General features: G+C 35.3%; 2 protein-coding genes across 11 annotated transcripts in view; one reads left to right on the top strand and one right to left on the bottom strand.

The window, feature by feature from the left end:
* Window positions 1–19,947, top strand: part of GNPDA2 (glucosamine-6-phosphate deaminase 2) — a 22,213-nt gene continuing 2,266 nt past the window's right edge. The window contains exons 1-6 of one of the 3 annotated variants that reach the window (XM_082315848.1): window positions 1–1,731; window positions 2,036–2,133; window positions 2,645–2,827; window positions 3,151–3,335; window positions 3,431–3,605; window positions 7,063–7,949. In XM_082315848.1, the coding sequence (XP_082171974.1) occupies window positions 1,604–1,731; window positions 2,036–2,133; window positions 2,645–2,827; window positions 3,151–3,335; window positions 3,431–3,605; window positions 7,063–7,121 (828 nt within the window). In that variant the 5' untranslated portion in view covers window positions 1–1,603 and the 3' untranslated portion in view covers window positions 7,122–7,949. The other 2 variants (XM_082315849.1, XM_082315850.1) reach the window with 2 other exon arrangements.
* The window catches only part of GUF1 (GTP binding elongation factor GUF1), a 20,589-nt gene continuing 12,752 nt past the window's right edge, over window positions 12,111–19,947 (bottom strand). For 3 of the 8 annotated variants that reach the window (XM_082315840.1, XM_082315846.1, XM_082315845.1), the window contains 6 exons: window positions 19,632–19,775; window positions 18,513–18,646; window positions 16,504–16,605; window positions 14,461–14,580; window positions 13,498–13,534; window positions 12,111–12,467 (listed from right to left, as the gene is read on the bottom strand). In XM_082315840.1, coding sequence (XP_082171966.1) covers window positions 12,330–12,467; window positions 13,498–13,534; window positions 14,461–14,580; window positions 16,504–16,605; window positions 18,513–18,646; window positions 19,632–19,775 — 675 coding nt within the window. In that variant the 3' untranslated portion in view covers window positions 12,111–12,329. Of the gene's footprint in view, window positions 13,535–14,460; window positions 14,581–16,503; window positions 16,606–18,512; window positions 18,647–19,631; window positions 19,776–19,947 lie in introns of all 8 variants that reach the window. The other 5 variants (XM_082315843.1, XR_014228580.1, XM_082315841.1 and 2 more) reach the window with 5 other exon arrangements.

Raw genomic sequence — 19,947 nt, forward strand, 5'->3', positions numbered from 1 at the left:
GCGGGGAGGGTCGTGTATGTCGGTGGGGTGAGGCTGGGCCCCGCTGCCGGCCGTGCGGGGTGTAGTGGTGCCCGCAGGCCCCCGGGTGGTGGGTAGGGGTGGGCCGCGGGGCCCGGGTCCGCCGGGGGTGGGAGCTGTGCTGGCGGGCTGGGGGCGGTCCGGCAGTAGGTCTCTGTCTCTAACAGTATAGACGCACTACCTTCCCTAAAAAGTCCCCCCAGCCGAAAATCCGCAGTCGTTCTGGTGCCCGTTCGTGAGTCGCTCCTCTTGGAGAGCATCACCGTGTTCTCTGGGGAGATTCCTTAGGGCTTTGTGAGGCCGCCCTAAAGCCGCGGGATCTCCTTCTGGTGGCCTGTTTTCCTGTACTCCTCGAAGCAATGTGAGTGTTAACCTTTTCCGTACCTGTGGAGTAGTGTTTCCTCTGTAAAGGTGAGTTTGAGTTGTGTCTGGGGAGAGAAAGCAGCACAGTCAGCAAAAGGTGGTGTTCACTTCCTCCCTCGTTTAGTGTGAAGAATAGATGTTGCCCTGCTAAGCACCATTGTACTTCGATTCATATTTCTTCTAAAACTGGCCTCTCATTTTGGGTCAACTAAGAGTAGTGTGTGCTAGTGGTGGTTTGGCACTTTGTTGGCCTTAGGCTTCTGACAGCTATGTTGTTTTCTGGCTAATGCCAAGCGCACTGAGACCTGGGAAGACTAATACATTGCAAACTAGCTAAAGAGCCTTAGTCTTCCTGATAATTACCTGACTCCGTTAAGCAGAAACTCATGGAAAAATCAGTTTTACTTAAATGCAAGAGTTGCTCATGTACTTCTAACAGCCAAGCTTGTTTTCTAGATATTCGTCTTAATGGTTGATTTAGTTGTATTCAAAATCAGAGCCTATAAAGAATGACTGATTGACTTCTGTTTAAAGCTATGTTGAAAAGAAAAATGAAGACTTCATAGGTATTTTTCCTGTGAATTGTAAAGATTTCAAATATCTCTAATGCTTTCACATTTTTTTGCAGATTAGTAAGCTTAATTGTCTTGTTTTAATTGTTTACTTCTAATTATTAATTGTTTTAATTGTTTACTTCTAATATCCATTTTGAAGATAGAAGCATGGGGTTATTCTGGGCCTTCTTTCTGAAATTTTAGGCATTCAGCTGGTCATAAGAAACAGGAGTTAATCTCAGTGTTTACTTATTTGTTTGCTTTTATTTCAAGCAGAGTATTCTCTTTTCTAACAGTAACAACTAATTAAAAGATTGAAGTTCAAAATGGCTTGTTCTCATTTTGTTTTAGCTTTTTCCTACAAGTTGCTTGAAATTAGTCTGTGAATTTTAATAAATATTTTGATTGTAATCTATCACTTGGATTCTGTAGCGTTTCTTTTGATTGTCCAACAGTCCAGCTTGAACTAGGACTGCAAGAGTGCAATAGGCTTATGCAAGTAAAATACACTTTGTTTAGCACTATACATCATCAATATAAAAGGTCATTTTTTAATCTCTTCTGTAATCTAAGAGTTATAAAACTATTTGCATTGCACTTATTTTTAAAACTTTGACATTTTCTCCAGGTTTAAGTTTATTTTATCATACAAGTTCCTCGCGGCCATAATGAGGCTAGTAATTCTTGAAGATTATGATCAGGCTAGTGAATGGGCAGCAAAATACATCTGTAATCGTATTATCCAATTCAAGCCAAGTCAAGGAAGGTATTTCACGCTTGGTCTACCAACAGGCAAGTTTTATTCAAAGCATACCTAAATGACTAAACCTAGAACTATATTTGTATCATTGCTAACAGATACAGTATTGAAAAGAACACAAATATCTTTGGTAATACTCTAACATATTTCTATTTAAATATGGATTTGATTTGTGTAAGAAGCTGTGATAAAGTTTGAGAAGCTGAGAAATACTAAATGAGAACAGATTTCTTTGATGTTGGAAAGCATTGTAGCAAAATCTGACTATAAAGAGATTTAAATACACTGCAAATGTTGTGCAGATACATAGAACAGTAGAAAAAATTTATTTAACAGGAAGTACACCTTTGGGATGCTACAAAAAGCTGATAGAATACCACAGGAATGGAGATCTCTCTTTCAAATATGTAAAGACTTTCAACATGGATGAATATGTAGGTAAGATGTGCTCACTGTTTGAGAACACACTATGCTGATAACTTTTTTCTTTTATTAAAACTGTTAAATACTTGACAAAGCACAAGATCAGTCTATATGTTTGTACTTCTAAGTCAGACTTGTGTACGTGGGGTCATCTTAAGCATTTTTCTCTATACCTTTATCCACAAAAATGCAAATAATAAACTAGTCCAGGTGGATCCTGGGGTAAATTCAGTGCTTGTAAATTACTTTACTTCTGTAGAAAATACGTTGTCATGTAGTATTGCGACTGCATTTTTCTTAAAGACTTTACACTCGCATGGGATGTATGTGAAGGAGATGTAAACCATTTACCTTGTGCATGCCAACAAGAAGTCTTTCTTCTCAGTATAATTTCAAATATTGCTTTATCTGACCTCTTTCTTAGGTTTGTCTTGCATGCCCTACATTGGTTACACATAGACTAGAATTAAGGCTGTTTGTTTGGTTAAATCTTGTAATATGTTAATTTCACTCTAAATGATTTCAGGGCTTCCCAGAAATCATCCAGAGAGCTATCATTCCTACATGTGGAATAACTTCTTTAAACATATTGACATAGATCCAAATAATGCTCATATCCTTGATGGGAATGCTCCAGACTTACAGGCGGAATGTGATGCATTTGAAAAGAAAATTGAAGAAGCAGGGGGGATTGATCTGTTTGTTGGAGGTATGAGGAAATGCTCTATGGTTAGCTATGATTCCAACAACTACACTGACTCTAATCACTATCTTCATAACTTAGCTAAACCCACTTTTTTCAATTATGGTGTAAGTTCTGTGACTAACAAAGAATCAATATGAACACCAAAATGGAATGCCTGGTGTCCAAGTTTCTAATGGCTTAATTTCAAGTATGTTTTGAATGCTTTTTATTGAAAACGGGGAACCAAAAGGAAAGAATGAGTCCTAAAACTGTATTCATTTACAATGTTTGAGGATATTTGTTGACTCGCAGGTCTGGAATGATTTACTTTTTTTAACTTTGAAAAGGCATTGGTCCAGATGGCCACATTGCATTCAATGAACCCGGATCGAGTTTGTCTTCAAGAACAAGATTAAAGACTTTAGCAATGGACACCATTTTGGCAAATGCTAAATACTTTGATGGAGACTTATCTAAAGTACCAACTATGGCGCTAACAGTTGGTGTGGGTACAGTGATGGATGCTAGAGAAGTAAGAACTCATTTAGTTCTAGTTGCATGTGTCTGTTTTCAAGACTAGTTGGTGTTGATGCTGGGATTGAAAGTAAAGATACCTTTGTTTTGCAGGTGATGATTCTTATAACAGGTGCACATAAGGCTTTTGCATTGTACAAAGCAATTGAAGAAGGAGTCAATCACATGTGGACAGTTTCGGCTTTCCAGCAACACCCTCGTACTATCTTCGTGTGTGATGAAGATGCTACTTTAGAATTAAGAGTTAAAACTGTGAAGTACTTTAAAGGTGAGCACTGAATCAGAGGTTACACGTATTTTAAAAAAAATTAAATTATATTGATTTAAGTCTGAGCCTTCCAATGCTTTACAGTAGCTAATGTATAATGTTATATATTCAAAATACTAAATGTTAACTTATTTCTTGTGAATGGAAAAGTGATAGGAGGCATAACTTGTGCTCCTTTAGATTCCTGACAAATCTACTTTGGAAAAATATTTCCTTTGCTTCCAATTTGAAATTATAGTTTAGTAATCTTCAACTGTACATAAAACAGCATCAGTCTGGTGTTCCAGAATACTGGTCTTAAATATACTGGAAAGTTTCACTTAAAGAAAACTTGCTACCTTTATTAATCCTGATATATTTTCATGCTGCTTTTGCTATGTGCTGTAATGTGCTGTCTAGTAAACTTGAAATGTGTGATACAGACTTCGAAGCCACCTGAGGACACTTTTCATACAGTGTAATTAGCATAACAATCTGTACTGACTTTTAATACATTGCAGCCTTTTACTTTGCTTTTCATATTTATAGTAAGTATATTGAGGCAAGCTTAAAATTGGCATTTTTGATAGTCATTGAAAGTTTCTAGATGTGAATTCTGTTTTTTCTGAGACTGTAGAAGCTGAGAAAAGTAGTTTTCTCCTGACTATATTAGCATAGCAAGCGCAATTGTGTAAATCGCTCATTTTTCTCACTAACATGGATACTTGTAGTAGTTGAGGTATCTGAGAGCAAGATTGTAATTTACAAAATTATTTTTTAGAGCATTATATCACCAGTGTCCATATATGTATTAGATTGCAATTCTGGCATTAATGTGATTTTTATCCTGATATAATTTGTGGCAAACGTGTTAATTTTAGATTTTTTCCAGTATGCTGTTCACTGCTATGTATTGTGTGTGTGTTAGTCTTTACCTGTATCACACTGCTAGATAGTACTTACTGTTGTTTTCAAAGACAAACTTCTTTAACTGCTTGGATAAATTTTAAGCATTATCCTGTACTTAATATAAACAAAAGCTTTGCTTGGGAAAGATATAAACCTAATGTAGAATTACTAGGTATGAATGACACTGAACATTGCTTTAAAAAATCAAGGGCTACAGTATATGAATGTGTGCTATTGTATCACACTGTATTTAATTACCCTGTAATACAAAGCAATAGAATTCTTAAGAAGATAGTTCACTTTAAAATTGCTTAATTTTACCTATTCTCAAATCGGCGAGATTTTCCCCTTTTAACATGGAGGAGAAATCAATGTGGGTCAAACTTGGAATTATTTCTGAATCTTGATCTTCAGATTAGTCATCTTAGGAAGCTAGGTAGTTCTTAATGACTGCTAATTATGGCAGCTATTTACTGCGATTTTTCACCATTTAAAAAATCTCAAGGTACTATATCAAACCTCAAATCTTTTTGATAATAAAGTACCACACTGGCTGGTAACTAGAATAACTCTTACTCCACTTTTTTTCTAACTTTCTGAAAATCAATTAGAGGCTAAAATTATCAAGTGTACTTAAATGTTCTTATTGGAAATGAGAAAGGTAACTTTCTTGCGGAATGAAGCAGAAAATGAATTTTGAATTTACTAATTAGTCTGCAGATAAGCTAATTCAGGATAGCTTTTCCATACTGGTGCATGCTCTTCTTAAAACTGCATGCAGAAATCTGTTTATTCAAAACATACTTGAATATACAGTGAGACTTCCCTTGAAATAATTGTTTTGGCATCTATCAAGTAAGGACTCTGCATATTTTTAAAAAAAGCTTTTGTTTCCAACTGTTTTTCCTGAAACAATTACACAGGATTTAAATACCCTCCATGAAATGTGGCAGAGGCAATACTTTGTAAGCATTTTTCATGCCTCTAGGAAGTGGGTAATTATCTCCTTTTCATTTCCCTTTTTTAGAAGAGAAAAACACTGGTAGGAAGTGGAATGCTTTGAAGTTCAAAACATGATTCTAGTTTGAGTAGTGTGTGCAGCTGTTACTCTTCCAGTACAAATGGTTTTGTATCAAATATATACTTAATATTTTCTCGCTTACTGTTAAACTCCTGAAAGATATTGCTGACTTGATCTTGTACATGTACATCATCCCAATAGTTATCCTTCATGAAATCTTAGAAACTGTTTTGTTTAGGTATGTTGCCTTCTAAGGTGGGTTGTTTTTTGGGTTTTTTTTGCACAAATATCTGAAGCTAGGTCATTACCTCTAGAGACAAAATGAGCTGGATTCATGAGTCAGTTATAGTTGTGTTGGCTGTTTAGTATGGCTGAATGTGTAACTAATTGGAGAAGGCTGCATTTTATATTAGAGAATCAGACACTGGGTAGAAAGAGATGCTACATAAAATGCTTTTTGTTGTGGTCACCTACAGTAATGACCTCAGATTGTATAGTTATTCAAATTTCATGTTGCTGCAGTGACGCTGTTTGCTACCAGATGCATCATGTAGCAAAGGTATTTGAATATTCTTTGCCATAGATAATCACTAAAATGTGCACTACTGTCAGACTTCTTTAATGTTTTTTAGGAAAAGTTCTCTACTTTTAAGGTTGCCTATTACTTAAATTTGTGATTTTAGAAGTTAATCTTTAGCTTGGTGCTAAAATGGACTTTTACTTTGCAGATTGTGAACACTGATCAGTTACTATTATTAGTCCTTAAGGTGAAACAAGGTTAAAAAGATACCAGTGACTGAATGTCATACATACCTAGATGTAGGTAACATTTTTACTAAGTTGTAGTAAAATACAGAAAGCAGCACTTTTTTTTTTTATTGCTCTTTTCAGCACTTTCCAAAATTAAAGTGTCTGAATGGGGGGGTGGGAGGGGAACCCTCCCCTAATCATAGCTATGGGTGACTTGTATATGACCAAAAAAAGCCCAGCTAGAATAGAAAACAGTTAAAACTACTGAAGTTCTGAATCTAGAATTAACAGTCTGGATACTTTGGTTTTGCCTGTTTAGGACCACAAGTACGCTATGAGTTACAAAGACAGTAATACCACAATGCTAGAACATTGCAATTCAAGCTGTAAGTAAAAGTATCAGTACATGTACATCTGATTTTTATGACAAATTGTGGTATGAGGGAGTTTTATGTTGCTGTTATGCAGTTTTTAATACAAAGGAAGGATGGGTGGATCTCATGTATTCCATTCATTTGGAAGTATTCCAGATCTACTTTTTGATGGGTCTTTTATCAGAGAGCTGTCTCATCCATGCTCACTTTATACTAAAGATGTAAATAGTATTCAAGTGATACAAGAATATATATGCTGTCTTTTAACTTCTGATTTTAAACTACTTTAAATGGCCATTGTTATTATCTTCAGTGAACTATTTAATGTATACTTTGAGGCAAACTCCAATTAAAAATGTGGCTAGAAAGATGTGTTGAAAAAGTATAACTAATGTAAAGCTGGCATTGTTGCTTTCCCCCCAAGGTTTAATGCATGTGCACAATAAGCTTGTGGACCCACTGTACAGTATGAAAGAAAACTGAAAGAAGAATTGAAGAGGAACTCCATGTGGGTCAACAGCAACAGTTTTACGTAGCAGATGAGTTCACTGCTATGCAATATGCTGAAAACTGTTTAAAATGGGGAATCCTAGGTACTGTATTTTTTAAAAGGTCCAATATCTGTACATTCACATTCCATCTCTGTTTGCTGTGTTGTGCATTTTGCTTTAACATTTGGAGCTCTGTTATTGGCTGGTACATAACTAAATGGAACAGAACAAACCTGTGGGAGACTGCATGTTATGTGGGGGGGGGGGAAAGCAGAGCACTTATTCTAGCACAGCAATGTAATGCATCTGCCTTGTGTTAGAGAAAAAGGTATTTTATTTCCAGGAATTTGTAATTTTTGGCTTGATTAGTATAACTACATTTTGCATTTGTGTCTCTAGGCAGAATGGTTTTGGCCTTTGTCAATACTATGGACTTGTAATAGTTGTACAATTTCTACTATGAAATGTTCTGTTTACATATATCTAATGTACACTGAGCTTTTGCACTTGGTTGCCTTAAATTTATCTTAAACAGTTTTTGGGCATCTCAAGTCCTGCTGTACAGTTCAGGCAAATAAAAATACAGAAACAGTGCCTAAAAATGCACCAAATTCTTGAAAATTGTAACTCACTCCACAGATAAAAATATTAAACTTCTGCCATAGCACTTTTTCCTCTCATGTATTTCAAATTACTTTAGGATTTTTATATTTTTGGTAATTGAGCTTTATACACAAAGAAAAATCTTAATGTTCCTTTCCGGAGGTACCTGTTTAACTGTATCATTGATGTTACTATTAAATGCCTGAAAAGAGGTTCATTTACAGGAATATGTCTGCAAGTTTAATACATGATCATTTAAAGTCAACTGTTAATCACTTTGCAATAGTTACCTCTCATTGTATCCTTATAAACATTGAGCTGTTACAAGGAATGTTATTTCCTACTTTGAATATAAGTAAAACTTAAATATAAATCTATAATTTCAAAATTGTTTTGTTTCTAATATAAATTCTGACATGGATAAATACTTCAGGGTTCCAAGGAAAGGTTAGGAATTTTGTGCTACCTTCTACCTAAGGAGGAAGTTAAGAGTTTATTGATTTAGACTTTTGGGGGAAGGGAGAGAAAGTACACTGGGAGGAAGTGCAACAAAGCATAACTTCAACAATTTAACTTTTCACCTAGATAGATAATAGGCAGGTAGCCTTTATTATAAACCACATTAATCTTGGTTTACAGTTGAAAATACTGGCCCAATAGGCTCACTGGCTGCACTAACAGGAATTTGGCCTAAATCCCTGGGATGGAATAATGGAAGAACCCAGGCTGTACACCTGGGATGCAACCTTGCTAAAAGAGACTTGGTGAACAGCAGTGTGCTGCTGCGGCAACAAAGGCAGATCAGATCCGGGGCTGCATCCACAGGGGCATTGTTAGCAGAGAGAGAGATGTGATCATCCCACTCTACTGGGTGCTCGTCAGGCTGCACCTGGAGTACTGTGTCCAGTTCTGGTCCCCACAATTCAAGAAAGATATGGACAGACTGGAGAGGCTCCAAAGGAGGGCTGCAAAGATGATCAAAGAGCTGGAGAACCTGCTGTGTGAGGAGTTAGGTCTTTTCTCCCTGGAGAAGGCTCAGGGGAACCTCTGTAGAGTGTTCCAGTATTTAAAGGGAACAGAGGCTCTCTTTTCACAGGAAGCCACATGGAGAAAGCAAGGGGCAACAGGTACAGGTGGCACTGGGAAAGGTTTCATTGCAACACAAGAAATAATTTTTTCATAGCAAGAACAATCATTCACCAGAGCAACCTCCCCAGGGATGTGGTGGAATCCCCACTGCTGCAGGTTTTGAAGATGCAATTGGACAGGGTGGTAGATAATCTCATCTAGGCTCCCTTTCCCATAAAGGGTGGACCAGATGGTCTTTCAAGGTCCCTTCAAACCTGGACTGTTCTGTAATTCTACAAAATTATAAAAGGATGGAAGAGTGTCTCAAGCAGTGTTAGGAAGCCAGGCCTAGTGTTTCAGTTCCTAACAGTAGATTGAACAAGCACAGATTTGAAACAGGTTTTCAGGTTTAAGACTCAACTTTTGCACTTGCCTTTTTGAAGTGTAATGCAACATTGGGGGAAAAAAGTGTAAAAGACTGTGCTTTGGGAGATGGCTCTTACATGTAGCATATGACCCACAAAACACATTGTTAGGCTTGCTATTCTTAGTCTTTACTGCTTTATAAAATAAAGTCTTTATTTAGCTAACACTTGTATTACAAAAAGTATCAGACTAAAAATAATCTTGAATTTAGGTTACTGTTAAAGGAATTCAAGCATGTTTATGTTCATGATCATGACCCATCTTGTGGCAAAATTGGGAATTCTGTTGAAACAATAAAATTTAGGTTCAAGCATGAGTGGAAATCCATAGCTTTTCTATCCCTCTACTTCTAAAATCTTTTCTTCCTTGCAACCCCTTATTTTTGTTCTTTATTCCAGAGCACCTTTCAGTCTTCTACCTCTCTTCCCAACCTCACCAACTAAAGCTCTTTTTTGTGTGTGCTCTCAGGACATGTGAGACCATTCATAACCATTACAACTTCTGTGAAACACAGGCCACTTTCAATAGCGGTACAGCAGTACCCATACTTGTCTGAGTAGGGCTGAGACTGTTTCTGCCTCTTTTCATGAATAGTCTTCAGTTGTTCTCCACTTAGCTTCTGTTGTTAAACTTTTTTCTAAGAAGTTATGAATTCTACTGGCTGTAGAATTCTACTCTAGGACCAGTAAATTCATTCCTTTTTTTTTTTTTAATCCTACTACAGTTTCTATCATTTCAGTCAAGATACTTCCAATTACTTTCTTATTAAATACCAATTATTCAATGACAGTACCTTCCAAACTCATCAACTACTAAAAATAAGTCAACCCTATAAGTTACACTAAGCTTTACCTGTTACCCTGCAGTCCATTGTTAAAATCTAAATGGCAAAGCAAGCCTTTTCAAGTTCAGTAAGTCTTAAGTTATGGGTTCTTGGGTAAATGAGTAAATGGCACATCTACTTTAGCATTTTATTCTCCTTTTTCTCAGTGAGATTTTAAAGTATGCTTCAGGGGGGAGGGGGGGGAGGAAAAAGAGTATGTGACTAGATAGAATCATGTAATTTTGTGTGAAAAACTAATACTTCATTTACTGTTTATCAGTAACTACTACTGAGTTCATTTAAAGTCCTTGCTCTCAAAACTGACACCATGTACAAGTCTTCTCAGAATTGGACTACAAATCTATATTTTTTCTGCTTCAGATGCCTACAGTAAGGCTGAAAGACTGAGTTGTTCTAATCTCATTCCCAAGGCAGCTTTATCTGTGCATGTAACTTTCATTTAATTAAGTAACATATATTTGAAGTGTCATACTCAGCAACTTTATGAAAGATTTACTACTTGGATAATCTCTAGCTTACCTTTAGCTTTTGCCTTATTCCTGAGTACAAAGCCAGTACTTTCTCTCTTTTAGGTCTATTTAAAGGGGGAAAAAAAAAATTGCTTTAGTTCCTTTGCTCTTAGCACATATTACTATATGTGCACTTTCTTAAAGATATCTCTGTACTTTCCAAAGATATGCCTGTACTTCCTTAAATGCTGTCTTTTAAGATAGCATCCCTGCTAGCTTTTTTAGGGGAGGAATAATAATTATGTTAATCATAGAGAGCCTTTGTCCACAGCATCTTTCCTATCTTCAGGATCAGTCGCAGTAGCAGCAGCTTATGTACCTTTATCAGAGATATAGGATACCTTGTTCACATCCAGATCTTTGGTTTTTCAATACATCTGGAACAGCTTCAAATTAAAAAAAAAAAAAAAAAAAAAACGCAAAACAAAACACCAAAAACACACAACAAAAAAACCCCAACCAAAACCAACAACAAAAAAACGAAACCACAACAGTATCAAAATTCCCTCCCTCCTTTGTCTATAGACTCCTAGAGTAATATATGTTGAAAGGGACCTCTGAAGGTGTCCAGTTCAACTCCATCCCTCCCAAGGATTTTCCCAATTCATCCTTGTACTCAGGTTGAAATAAAAGAACTAGCTTATGATTAATCAATCTCAAATTGTAGTTTCAACCCCGAATTTAAGAGCAGCCTGCCCTGGTGACTGAGTACTTTAGTAGGTATTACTAGAAATTTGTTCTCTAAAATATATCTAGCAACAAGAAGTGAAGATCTATGAAGACCCAAATTAGTCCCCCAAGATCTAAAAAATAAAAGCAGCTTAACAGCTTTTGGAGGTGGGCATGCAGTTGTGAACACAGTATATAGCATCATCATTAACTTGTGCTAATGATTACTTTGTTTACACTTATATTAAGCACACTTAACTACAGCTTTCAAGTAAGAACTCACTGACAAACTTTAGTATGTGAACAATATAAGTAAAACTTCAACAACTACACTAAGACTTGTTCTAACCAAACCTTCATGCCAAAGGAATTCTTCAAGGCTTGAATTGATCTTATTGGTGGAGTAGTTACATATCTTGTATTAAAACTTATGATTTCTTTGGAGATTAGCCTACCTACGCTGTAGTCATGGTAAACTGACACACTTTAACAAGTTTAAAATAAATAGTGTGCTACATGAGAAAAGTCATGGTTAGTTTTTCCTGAGTTGATTTCCCAATATCATGATCTCCTGACAACAGCAACTTTAGACAGTAAAACAGGAAGTAGCTTGATATTTGTGTGGCAACAGTTCAAACTTTTTAAAAAAAAAAAAACAAAAAAAAAACCAAAAAACCCCCCAGCATTGTTTGTCTATACACACCTTTCAATTATTTTTTATAAACTTTTTGCCACATTGTTCCTGTTCTCTCATACAAAGACTTCCAATGCAAAAATAAAACACAATTGTTTTAAATTTTAAGTGTTACAAGTATGAAAACAATGAAATGCAATGAAAAACAATACAATGGCAACTTTTAAATTCAGTTAAGTCAAATGAAATAACTTTAATTTCATAATAATCTACAAGTATCTGTACATTTTAAGTACATAGTCCTTTCAATTTATGTTCCCACATATATTTCATTTACACCATTTAAAGTAAAATATGTTCCCTCGCACAGTGATAAATTATACATTAGCTCATCATGCTACTGTCTACAACAAGTTGACAGAATAATCAGCTGCATGTCACTGATGTCTATTTGTCAGGTTGTCTCTTTAAAACACGTATAAAGGCATCTCTTGGTACTTCCACATTGCCAATTTTTCTCATCAACTTCTTCCCTTCTGCCTGCCTCTTTAACAGCTTCATTCTTCTTGTAATGTCTCCACCATACTAGGAAAAGGAAAAGTATTTTAGTAAGCTTAAATGCAACTACAGTACATTTCAGAACCACTAAACTCAAGGGCTTAAAAATAGGCAGAAAGGCTAGTTATATTATGGCACAAGATTATTTTATACTCCAAATTATTATCCCAAAAGGCCACTAGTTAAAAAGAACAAGGGAGCAAGTATGCATGTTCATTGAGGGTTGAATTCAGTTACCTAAATATATACACTCACATAAGCATGGCTGACATTAGCCACAACCTATAGGATATCCAAATCCCCTTGGAACAGCAGTAGGATGCCAGCTCAGATACACTGGGGCATCTTTACTAGCACGAGATGCTTATGTCCAGATTAGTCACCCAAACCCTTATACAGTGTTGAACAAACACCATCCCCCATATGTACCTAGCAGAAGAATTCTGTAATAGTTGTGAGAAAGGGACACTTGTTTAATTTTTTTTCCCCAACATGTTCACTTCAGAGAGCTAAAGGCAAGTAAGAGGCATGACATTTTTCCTATAGCTTTGTCCATCTTGTTGATAGTCAACTATTGCATATGTAAGGACTTGTCATGATGTATTACTGAAAACCCAAGTAAAAGTCTAATCACAATCAGTCTCTAAAGAAGCACTTCTATAGTTTCTTAAATCACCTGGAAAAAAACAATTTAAGAAATACGTGAAGTTACACGTGTGTCTACACACACACACATACATTTACTATATGTCTACAACTATTAGAAAACGGTGAGGAGACTGAACAGATACATTCTGTTGAGTTCACTCTAAGTGTGTAATTTTGAAAAAGCCATTACTCTTTCTGATCCACTCTTACTGCAAGCTGCAACTAGAGGTTACATGAGTTGAATTTTAAAATAAAAGCTTAAAAGTATCTATTAATACTCCATTGACACTTAAGAGCATAAGCAGAATGTGTCCTTGCTGGGTTTCTAGGAAAACATAGGCCTATCACATTAGCAAGACTCTTAGGTTTACACACATCAGAAACATCAAAAAATGAAAGAAATACCTACACATTTTGCCACAACATTTTTTCTGTAAGCTTTCAGCCTGTAATATAAAAATAACATATATATTTCAACACATTAGAACATCTCCTATACGTGAAGCTAAATACTGAGTTGTCAAAATACTAAGCATTGTTTTTCTACTAGTTTTGTAAGATGCATTGGAATCATGACATTTTCACATTTTGTATACAGAAGACAAAGTTCTAAACAGAAGACTTAATTCACATTTCTCAATTCTAGAAATATCCCTTAGTGTGTTTAATATGTACATAAAAATGACAATCATCTTGCCTTTTTATCTAGGATTTCTGCTACGATTCACAGTGTTAACGTACACACAAATTCTTACAGCACCTCTGCTTGCATCCCTGCCTTTAATTCTTTTACCACAATTTAAATCCTATTCAAACAGCAACAGCAAAAATGTGACAAGAAACAAAACATCAAGGAAACAGTTTGCTCTAAAAGAAGTGAGTGCTGCTACGAAATAGTTGTGTGTTCAGCTTGCAACGTATTTCCTTTGGAATAGCACAGTTCAGTTTTGTTTTGGTTTTTTTTTTTTTGCTGATTCTCCCAGAGGTTAAACTATTCCACAACCAGCTAATTTTTTTCATTAGTAAGAAACTTTTTCCACTGCCAAAGAGGAAGTGGACACATGGGTGTTGCCAGTTATACTCTACACACGAAGTGCAATGCTGACCACAAGCAATTTAAAATAAAAATACATTTTTTTCAATCAAATTTATACAAAGTCCGTATTCATAGTCACAGCTCAAATGTTTTTGGTCGTCATCCTCCCACCGCCAGCCCCCACAAGAGGTCTGGTAGCATATACAAGAAAAATATGACCTTACAGTAAAATCCAAGTACTGTAATGTACAAAACTATTTAGGTAAGAAATTAAAAGTCTGTATTTTAAGTAACTTAAAATAAGGAGGCGGGGGGGATCAGAAGGGCTTCACTTACGTTTCTCTTGCAATGATTTTCTTGCCAATAGCAGCCTGGATGGCTATTTCAAACAACTGCCTAGGTATAGCATCTTTTAAACGTTCACACAGGAATTTACCAGTAGCATATGCCTTATCACTGAAAAAGAAAGTCACCAGTGTTTTCAGAAAGAGTAATACAACCCCCAAAATATATCCATAGACCAAACTGTTTGATAAAAGGATTTTAGTAAAGGTTCTCTTTTTAACTCAAAAGATAAGCTGATCAGATCATAATTTTACATCTAATGAGTGGTCTCTCTATGTCACCTGTTTCATATAAACAGGTGATAAGATTGTATTAACAGGTCTTCAAATAAATTTAAAATATTTATTATAACACCCTGATTATCTATCACACTAAAGCCATTTTGAATACTGTCACAGCTTCAAATGCAATTTTAAACTAGAAGGTCAAGGAAGATTTTCATTGATTGTAGGCCCGACATGTCAAAAGATCTACATATTACAGAAATATTTTTAAAACATCTGTTTTCACCTAACAAGAAAAAAAAACAACACAACAAACCAAAAACATTTTAATGTACCCTTGTCATTTGCTAATAAAAAATATCTAACTATATTCAGCATCTGCATATGCTTCGTATTTTGGAAAGAGAAAATGACAAAAGGTCTAAAGAAACTACTAAACAGATACGTTCATAAGCCATTGAAAATAAAAAGGGTATCTTATCTCTGAAAACATCCATATTTAGTGAACATTTTTTAGCAACATACAGCTGAAAATAGTTTTACATGCTTTCATGAAGCAATAATGTGACTCCCTGCTACTTGTCTAAAGCAACAGTTTAAGCATGAAGTACTTAAGTAATGTTCATTAAGCATTACAGTTTTAGAAGATACAGATATTTATTTGTATAATTAGGACAAATAACAATGGCTAACTTAATACTGAGCTTACAGTAATCTCAGTAATTCTTTCTGTATAAATGTAATTCAGCATAATTCTTTTTATATGGACAGATATAGTCTATTTACAGTGAGAGGACTCTGAGAATAACTGAAGCAGGAGCAGAATGAATGCTGTCTACAAATTAAAAAATTTATTTGTAATCTAAAGCTAAAAGCTAAAGCTAAAAGAATGCCTATCATTAGTTTTAGAGAGCGAAACAATTCAGGGGTGCAAGCTAAAGTGATCAAGAAACACATGTTAAAGCAATACCTAGCTTTTGCAAGGTTGGCCACTCCATTTTGCATCTTTTCAAAGTAAAGAGATGCAGGCAGATTGCTAAACACTGCTTATTTATGAAAAACACATTAAGTAGAAAATGTATACGAGAGAGTTACTCCACTCCAGTCCCATGATCTTTCTGAACAAAGTAAGGGTTTCATTTTCCTACATCAACCTTCTGAAGTTAAGGAATTCCAAGGATTTCAGGATTTGCAGTTATGTAAAAATATGAAAATATACAAATATTTAACAACTACAAGTCAGCATTTTAAGGAGGACAAAAAAAAAAACCCCAAACCAGTCGATCTCAGAATTACTGGAAAGGGATGCCAAAGTTACAGAAGGGAGCCTTATAAAGACTTTCTGAAAAGGAAGCAGGGAGAGACTGGAAACAGGAAGGCATTATTCTCACCAGCAAACCAGTAATTCCTGATAAACTTATAGAAACGGAATCATTTTAGCAAAAAAATTTCTGAGGTAATTACATCCAGTACTCTGGCTGGAAACAAGATAACAACAAACTTCTATTCCGTAGTAAATAAGTGCCATAAACAATTTATCTGGCATCTCCTAGATTGGTCTGTATTAGTTTTTCCAACCCCTTAAAAGGCTGGCATTTTGCATTTCCTTCTCCTCCCTGCCCTACTACAAAAATATTATATCTAGCACTTAAATACCTCTTTCAGATCACCTCTAAAAGTGGTGATGTGGCAAAATCCTCAATGCTGTTTTCATACATATACATGTATTACTAATATATGACAAATATGTTTTCATTGTATATTAATAGGAAGTCTTATTTCTTTGGTTTAGAGAATCCAGTCAACCTACTTGTGTGTGATAGTTGCCAGTTCTTCAACTGGATTTCCATTTAGAAGAATATCCATTTTGATAAGGTCTGCTGCCTGGTATCCTGCATCTTCATAATCAAAACTAAACAAAAGCAGTTTAAAAGTTAGTGATGATTTTGTAAAAAGTATATTCTGCATTCTTTGTTCCATAAATTTTAAGTTTTAGACACATTTCTTAATAAAACACTCAAACTTTTTAATAAAATAGGAGCAAAGTTTTTAATAGTCTCTCAGTATGTCTCCCTTATGCAAGGCTGGACTAGAAATTTACCACAGATAAATCTCATCTCTAAGGCAGCAGAAGACATCAGCCTGCCTTCCAGCTACTGAGCAAGGTAAATCAATCAAAAAATCTACATTCTTACTGCAATCTCTTAAAGAGTTTATTCAAACACTTCTTCTCTATCAGCTGGAAGTTCCTTACAGCTCCAGGCAACAGAACCCTTCAACACAGCTTTTCAACAGTAAACATTCTTGATGTCACACAAATCAAACACTAACACTGGATTGTTTTTGTTTATCCTCTTATTTGACAGACTTTTTACATGACCCCTATTATCACTGTCTCCAACAACAAAGTTTTCCTCTTCATTTCCAAACCATATTTCTCCTTTGGTAGGTATGGGCCTTGCTGTCTGTGTGTCAGTTTGCAAAAATTCTTAAAATGGAGGAGATGCAGAGATATGCATATGTAATCTCTCTCTCTCTCTGGTGAATGCCAATACCACTAATCTGGTCAGATCTGAAATATCAGGACAGAGGGAAAAAAAAAAAATCCTTTGAGAGTATTTGAAAGTACTTCTATCTTAATTGGCTTAGATAAACCATAGTTGTGTGAATAGAGTTATATAATAGAAGTATGATTGAGAGCATTAAATACACAAGCAACATCAGGGAGTCAATTAGGAAATAAAAATCAAGAAATAAGACAATGCAACATTGTTTGCAATCACACCTGAATCAAAGGAAATCCATCACAATTCTGCGAATGAGATAGCTTCTTGAAAAAGATTGTTTTTTATCTAGTTGGAGAGCTAGACCCTGAGAGACAATTCAAAATCTTCATCCCACTGTTTCTTCTACCTGTCCTTCTCGCGCTGCCACTTTTGCTTATGCTTCCACTTCAAATACACACAAACCCGGGCAAAACATATTTTACCTTATCTTTATAAGGTATATTTAAGAAAACAACAAACTCAAACCAAATTCAGTCCTTCAATAAAATTCATTTTTATGCTTATAAAATAAATAATGTAATTAGGTATACCAGTTCCTGTTAAATTGTAACATATCTTACTAACAACATGTCTACATACCAGGTTTGTAAGAACTATTCAGTCTCCAGTGGCATAAGCCCATCTGCCATGAAACATTTTCCCTTCCATTAAACTCACAAAGGCTCTTCACAGACAGCTGAGCATTATTCTAGCCTCTGAATTTATAGAATCCACCCACAGCAGAACATTTTGTCTCAAAATAGAAATGATTTACTTTATTTCCATTACTAAAGCATGTAAGTAAAGTAAGCGTTGTTTGTTTTAAATATAGTTTGTTGATTGTTTTTACTAGCTTTAAAGAGTCAATATTTGGTTATTTTCCCTTTTCCACCAAGAGACAATACAGTAGGAAGTACATTTTCAGTGATTTCTTTGATAGAAAATGCCTATTGTCACTTCAGACAAGTAAGAACCATCTAGATCTTACTCATCTAGATGAGCGAGTGCCACTCTATAGGTCACATTTGAAAAACACATGCATCACCAAAGAAATGATGATTAGGTTGTGATGCACTTTCAGTGTTTTTCAGATTTATTTCCATCCATTTTCACAGTGAACCTAATTCATTAAAAGTGAAGTCAGACTCAATTTGCAGCACCATCATAAAAGAATATTCTTCACTTGTGCCCTTCTGTGTCTTCTTCTCAGATCTTTTTTTGTTCACCTCTCAGGGTCAAGGGTGGGGTGAGGGGGAACAGAGGAGGTAGTTACCTTGCATAACCAGAAGACAGAGACTTAAGAGCATCATAAAAATCCACCACAATTTCATTCAGCGGAAAGAGGTATTTTAGCATAACCCTGCGTTCATCAATGTACAACATATCTTTCTGTATCGCCCTACAATCCTAGACAAATAAAAACAGTTTCAGTTCCTCTTGACAAAAGTTTTCTACAAATAAATACAAAGCAAATTAAAATAAATGGCTATCCAGACTCCTGTACTTCAAGCCCCAAAGTATCTCACTTATTGGTAGTTTGCTAAAGTCCCAGAACAAATTGCAGCACCATAATAAATGAAGTGGTTGTAACTTAACTGGACAAATGGTTAAAGTCTAGCCTCTCTAATCTGAAATCCTTAACTGCTTCTGCTTACTGCTGCCTTTTAAATGTATAATTATTTGATCATAAAATCTCACTGAAATTATATTTTCACATACATTGGAGTCCTACACAGTAGGACTCAAAGGCTCGTCTTCTTTTCTGCCAGAAGGGTGTTCTTAAAGTTATTTTAGGAAATCTTTTTAATAGCTCTTACACTTCACTGTACTGACATACAAGTACTATACTCTTTTGTATTACGTACTTTGAAATGTTAAAGGCTAAGAAAAATATTGTGAAGGAATTACATAAACAATATGCATGGCAGTTAAAACATTTTTAGTTAAAACTACTTCAAATACACTTGGGGAAACGTGTTTGGCCATCACTATCACAAATGTACTCCAGTGAAGTACTGAAAACATATGAAGCCTCATTACGGGTTAACAGAAGTTGTATTTCCATGTGTATGTGTCTGAAAAAACAGTAGATCTTATTCCCCTGCTTCTTTCAGGAAAACAGAACTAGCTATGAATTTGTCTAGTACAGGATGCTTGACCAGGTACTTATTGTCACTGAGCTTCATCACTGACTTTCAGCATAAGGATTTTGTAGTTCAGAAGTAATTTTACACATAAAAATTTTAAAGTACTTTCTTTCAAAAATATTTAATAATTACTGTCAAAGATACTCTTCAACAGTATCTAGTATCTTACTATCTAGTATCTTCACTTTAAGTATGACATGAGGAGCTTAAAAATGCAAATGACAAAACTAAAACTATATACCAACCTGACACAAAGCAATTATTTTCCCAATATATTCATGAGGTGTTACAATAGTACCAAGAACAGTTGGCTCCAAATATTCAGATACTGAAAGTTTATCAGGAAACTGAGCAGGGTTGATAATAGTAATCTCTGCTTTACCATGCTCCTGAAAACAAACAAACAAAACAGATACTGTAATTTTACAAATAAGTAGACTGAATAGCAAAGGAGACAAATATAGCATTGAAAAAACTGCTAAAAAATGTTTCAATTGCTTAGAAACACTTGTACATTATGCAACCCAAATTCATACCAAGCACAATTTTAAGATTTCTACA

Source organism: Platalea leucorodia (genome assembly GCF_965183815.1).
Source record: "Platalea leucorodia genome assembly, chromosome: 6".
Lineage (NCBI taxonomy): Eukaryota > Metazoa > Chordata > Aves > Pelecaniformes > Threskiornithidae > Platalea > Platalea leucorodia.